The 6,412-nt window shown below is 34.8% G+C and overlaps 1 protein-coding gene across 3 annotated transcripts in view; it reads left to right on the top strand.

The window, feature by feature from the left end:
- Positions 1 to 4,085, top strand: part of TSNAX (translin associated factor X) — a 50,881-nt gene extending 46,796 nt beyond the window's left edge. For 2 of the 3 annotated variants that reach the window (XM_036919220.2, XM_036919219.2), the window contains one exon: positions 2,229 to 4,085. In XM_036919220.2, coding sequence (XP_036775115.1) covers positions 2,229 to 2,606 — 378 coding nt within the window. In that variant the 3' untranslated portion in view covers positions 2,607 to 4,085. Of the gene's footprint in view, positions 1 to 370; positions 537 to 2,228 lie in introns of all 3 variants that reach the window. The other variant, XR_005031531.2, reaches the window with a different exon arrangement.
- Positions 4,086 to 6,412: the final 2,327 nt, after the last annotated feature.

Genomic DNA, 6,412 nt, shown 5'->3' on the forward strand with positions numbered 1-6,412 from the left:
CATTGTACTTCTTACTTTAGACATTACTTAAAAGTAATACCTTACTAGCTCCTCAACTGTACAACACAGTTGCACCTGCATACCTTTGCAGTTCCTTCTGCCTGAAGTGTCCTCTAGTATAATTGCAACGTCACCCTACTTGAGTCTTATACAGACTTTTAATAACAATTTAGGTATTGCCTGTTCTAGAAAGAATCCAACAGAGAGAAATTGATGTGGAGAGGAGGTTAATGTGGTGATGGTAATGGTGATAGCAGCTAACATTTATTGAGTATTTACTTTGTGGTGGGCATTAAGCCAAGAACTTGGTAAATGTTATCTCATCCTTAAAATAAACCTCTGAGGTAGGTACTGTTATCCCATTTTACAGATGAGGAAACTGAGGTTTAGAGAGATGAAATAACTTGCCCAAGGGCATACAACCTTATGAAGCAAGGTCCTGGAAGAGGTGGGAGGAGATGGGTCAAGGTCATTTGGAAGAGTTAACCTCAAACAAGAGGAGGGACAACTCATCATCTGAGACTGGAGGATAGAAGGTAAAGATGGATGTGGACATAAATAAGTTTTGTTTTGTTTGTTTTTTAGGGGTAAGGTAATTGAGAAGGCTTGTGCCAGGTGAACTGGCAAATAACCAGGCCAGTAAAAGGCAGGATTGTCTACTGAGAGTGAAGAGGTTTGGGATTGAATAGGGGGCTGAGGAGAGTGGTGAAGGTTTAGAATAGTGTTTGAAAAAACTGGAGAGAGAACCATCAAAGAATAAGTAAAAGTGAGACAGAGACTGTTGACGTAGAGTAGGGTGAGGGCCTGTGGAGGGGGCAGAGTGAGATATTTGCAGTCAGAGCAATGTAACTACATGCAAGGAAACCCCCCCTACTAAAACTATGTTAAACATTAAGTTCTAAAATCATTCTTCAGTGAGATCAGTTAATGTTCCCCAGATAAAGAAGAGTAGCACATGTTTTATTATGCTAATCATTTGAAACCATGTGTAAGATGCACTTTAGCATACTAAAAGGCCAAGCCTCTGTGCTGTCTTTCCTCCTTCAGATCTGAGGAGGTGATTTTGCAAACTGAGCAACTAACTTAGCGTGCAGACCCAGCTTGTAAACGACATAGTAAAAAGCAAAAAGAATTCCATCTTAAAAGATTGCATTTTAACACCCAAGAGGTTTAAGAGGCAAGATTCTTCTTTAGCAAATAGACAATACCTCAGCCCACCTTGAGGACTGGGCAGGCAGCCTTTTGATATGCTCCCAGACCAAGATACCGGTATCCCAGAGAGAAATCAAGGCAAGAAATTCCTTATGTTAAGTTAATTTTTAATATTCAGAGACCACTTAACAAGTCCACACCCCTAAACTCTCTTTTTCACGTTCCCAAATATCCTCAACTGCCTGTAAAACCCCTAGACAACGCACCACCACGGACTCTCTTGTCCCCTCCTAGCGAGCCAGGAGCTCTGTCCTTTCACTTTATCTCTAAATAAAAGCCTGTACCGTGCTCTCCTACCTTGAGTGTTTGTGAAGCTCATTCTTCAGCTTCGTGAACAAGAACCCCAGCATCAAAAGGTTGATTGGTAATTTGTAGTGGTTCAAACTATGTAGTTGTGATTATTACTGTTTTTTAGCTCAATGGTACTTAGCTACTTGAATAAAATGCTAATAAGAGTAGATTTTAATATTGACTCAGGGTTGTATTTTTGCTGGCAGGTGCAGTAGTAAAATAGGAGTTTAAAGGAACCAAGGAAGGTGTAGTAAGAATAATAAATCATTATGGTCAGCAGTGATGACTGAGCAGTGATGGAAGAGAGGCCAGAAAGGGACTAAGTGATTTAGGAAAAAAATGAATGGGTCCCAAACCTGGAGAACTTTTTATTTGTCATTTAAATAAGTGAGTGATTGTCATGCAGTAAAGTCATTAGGCCTTGTTTAAGAATGTTTTAATTTTATTTTGTGTGTCAAATGGAAGCAGTTGGTTTTATAATGATAACTATTAGATTTCAAAATTAGCTTGAAGTCATTTAATTCAACTCCCTGCCTGGGGCATGAATTCCTCTTGTAACATTCCAGATGGTCATTAAACAAAATAGATTATTTTATTTAGAGAAGGATTAGTATGACTGATCTGCTATTTTGTACCTTATAATAAATGTGATTGATACTTGCATATTCACTTTTTTTAATATTGTATTTTCTTTGTGTGTATGTGTGTTGTTGTTTTTTTACCAGCCCTCCTCTGATGCACAGGATAAGCAGTTTGGTACTTGGAGACTGAAAATCACACCTGTTGATTACCTCCTGGGAGTGGCTGATTTAACTGGAGAGTTGATGCGGATGTGTATTAACAGTGTGGGGAATGGGGACATTGACACCCCCTTTGAAGTGAGCCAGTTTTTACGTCAGGTTTATGATGGGTTTTCATTCATTGGCAATACTGGACCTTACGAGGTTTCTAAGAAGCTGTATACCTTGAAACAAAGTCTAGCCAAAGTGGAGAATGCTTGTTATGCTTTGAAAGTCAGAGGTTCTGAAATTCCAAAACATATGCTTGCAGATGTCTTTTCAGTTAAAACAGAAATGATTGATCAAGAAGAGGGCATTTCTTAGAATAATATTACTCAGTTATTCTCTTGAGAACTCCTACGAGAGACCAGTTTGTAAGACTGTTATTTAGTATTTCATTTGACTTTATTGTGGCTTTTATGTAGAAATGTTTTTAGTTATACTTGTTTTAAATTGTATACAAGCTGTATATAAAATTAACAGAATGAATCCTTATATCTTGCTCATGAAGGTTTGCATACAAATGTTTGCATATATGCCTATTTTAATTTTTGCTGGCCAGACTTCATCATTTGTCTTTCATTAATGTGAACATGCTTCAGAGTGCACTTTCTGCCATACCTATTTTAATTTACATTGTGTGAATTTTGGAGTGGTCATATTTGGTGGAATCCATTTATAATTTAAGTTGGTGATTTTGTTACATATGAAAAAAGATTTCTTAGTTATACATCTGGACTTGAGCTTCCTGTTTAAATTTCTTGGCAATATTGTGTCAAGCCTCTAAAGCAGGCTTATTCCATAGAACAAGAATTAAAAATTACTATCAATATACTTTAATTTTATGAGGTATTGTAGTGAGAATTCATATTATATTCTAGCTAATTCCAGGCCATTTTGAATGCATATAAAACAGCTTTCCAGAAAAATCGACAGATACCCAGATGCTGTTTTCTATGTTCCATTTTTATCCTTTATCACAGAAAGTCCAATCAAGATTTGGAGCTAACATATGTAGTATTTTCACTGGTGTTTGAATTGAATTACCTATTTGTACATACAACTGAAAGCTTTTAGTAGTGATTATTCAGCAATTTTTTTTGTTATCATTTTATTACCTTAGGCATGTTTGGAGGCTTTCCTATTCTAGCACTTCTAAGAAATTACATTAAAATAATTACAATGAAGTTTTGAAATTTTGAAATACTAAGTTCATCCAAACCTTTAATGTTGTCCAGTTGTATTACATGATGGTATAAAAAGTTGCCAAAGAAAATTTATCATGTACAATTCAGCAATAAGACAATTGTCCGCACAGTTGGGAATAACAGTGGTAGTCTCTAGTAATATTTAGAATTGGAATTTACTGCTTAATTAGTTATAGGTTATTCCCTGTGATGTGAAAACTTGAGTATGACACTATTGGCAAACAACCAAGATGTTTCCATTTGGTTTTGTGAATTTTGAGAATCTAGATAACTGGATTTTATTTTTAGAAGATTAGCTACTCTGTTTGAAAGGGCTGATTTTTTGAAAGTGTAATTTTTTCCAAAAAATATTACCTAAAGGAAAATAAAACATAGACATGCCTAGTAAATTAGGTTGGTTCGCTTTGGTGGGAATGAGTTTTTTTGGTTTCCCTATTCAAAGATGTACTGTTAAAATAGAGTTTCATTTCATATTTTTTTCCTTCTACCACTTGAAGTTAAATTTATAATGTTAAAAGCAAAATAATAATGGATTGAGAAATGTCTTATGAATGTTTGAAACTGAAGTCTTTGAATAAAATATTAAAACACAAAAGTTAAGCTTATTTTTTGGTCATAATGAGAAGTACTTAATCACATAGTTGTAGAGTTTTTAGCCTAAATAGGAAAGTATAGCTTAAGATGTAGTATTTTTAAAAATAAGTGTAGAGGTAGGGAGAGTTTCAGGAAAGACATCTCTTTATGTCTCACAGGCCCGACTTGGATAACATTCCCATCACTCTAAACCAGTTAGTGGGAAGGCGATGAGATCACCTGATCGACCAAGGTGCCCTTTATCTGAGAGGAGAAAGGCCAGCACAATAAACTGAGGATATTGCCATCGTAGGAGAAAGAGGAACATGGCCTTCTGGTAGGCAGTCAACAGTATAGAGGTGGATTGGTGCCATTGCTGTTGATACATGTCCACACTGCATATTATATTAATACAGTAGGTGTTAGGATGGTAGAGGATCTCTAAATATATCCTGAATGTCTCTCAGTATTAAAATGGTGTGGTAATGTTTTTCATCTTTATTATAGAAAGAAACTGGTTCTAAGTCACATGGCAAATTGCTAACAGGATTCTGAAATAAAATTGGGCTATTCCCTTCATAAGTAATACCTACATGTATTAGTAAATGAGTGATTTTCAAAATAAGCATTTCAGAGCCATAGGGTTTTTTGAAGGTGCCTCAAAGATGCTATTTAAATGAGAGGTTGGAAGAATAGATTTAAAAACTTAATCCAAACTCTTTACAGTCTACAATAGATTCACTTTAAATTCAAAGACACAAATAGACTAAAAATAAAAGGATGGAAAAAAATATTTCATGCAAACAACAACCAAAAGAGCTAGATAAAATAGACTTCGAAGACTAATTTTTTTTTTTGCTAGGAATAACATACAATGGTAAAATAAGCAGTCTATTGAGAATGTATAATAATAAAAACACACCTACCCATGCACATTTGTAAATGTATATACATAAATTTTAACAACAGAGCTCCAAAGTACATGAAGCAAAATCTGATAGAAGTAAAGGCAGAAATAGACAATTCAACAATGGCTGGAGATTTTAACATCCTGTTTTCAATAATGGATAGAAGAACAAGACAGATCATCAGTAAGGACATAGAACAACACTACAGAACAATTGGACCTAAAAATACAGAATACTCCACTCAACAAGTCACATTTTTCTCCAGTGCATGTATAACATTACCCACAAAATGGCAGGCCACAAGTCATGATATGTTTAAAAAATTGAAATCAGGCAAAGTTATTTCTCTGACCACAAATGGAATGAAATTAGAAAATAAGTAAACTGGGAAAATTCACAAATATGTGAAAATTAAGTAACAAGGAACCAGTGGATCAAAGACAGAGTTACAGGGAAATAAGAAAACATTGAGAGGCATGAAAAAGACAAAATATGCAATCTATGAGATGCAGTGAAAGCGGTGCTGTGAGGGAACTTGGTAACTTTAAATCCCTACATTTAAAAAGAAAGCAAATCAATAGCCTAAATTTCTGCCGTAAGAAACTAGAAAAAACCAGCAAATTATAAAGCAAGTAGAAGAAGGGAAATTATTAATAAACTTTAGAGCAGAAATAAATAGAGAATAGCAAAAATACAGAATATCAGTTCAAAAATGGGTTCCTTGAAAAGATCCACAAAATTGACAGATTGGGGGTGTAGGGAAAATGGGAGGAAAGGGTGTATTGGGGTGGTGGGAATGTTCTGGAATTAGTGGGAATGGTTACACAGCCTACTAAAAATCACTGAATTGTACACTTTAAGATGGTGAAATTTATGCTATGTGAATTGAACCTGTATAATAATTTTTAAATTTTTTTTAGAAGAGGATTGTTTGGTTCCTTGAAATTTTGCTAGAAATTGCCTATGTAGCCATTTGGTCCTGGTATTTCACTTGTGGGAAGATTTTTTTAAAAACTTTGGTTTCTGTAATTGTGTTAGGACTAGTCAAGCTTTCCATCATTTATTAGTGGTAAGTTTTGATAAGTTCCATTTTTCTTAGGAGTAATCCATTTTTTTGTCTCCATTTTTAAATTTTTTGATACACTGCTCTTAGTAGTAGTACATTTATATCCTGGCTATATATTTATCCATAATATATTTGTGTAGTCTCTATATATTCTTTTTTTTAATTAAGGTATCATTGATATACAATTACATGAGCAACATTGTAGTTACTAGATTCCCCCCATTATCAAGTCCCCACCACATATGCCATTATAGTCACTGTCTATCAGCATAGTAAGATGCTATAGAGTCACTACTTGTCTTCTCTGTGCTATTCTGCCTTCCCTGTACCAACCTCCCCCCTACATTATGTGTTCTAATTGTAATGCCCCTTATT

The sequence above is a fragment of the Manis pentadactyla genome, chromosome 8 (assembly GCF_030020395.1).
Source record: "Manis pentadactyla isolate mManPen7 chromosome 8, mManPen7.hap1, whole genome shotgun sequence".
NCBI lineage: Eukaryota > Metazoa > Chordata > Mammalia > Pholidota > Manidae > Manis > Manis pentadactyla.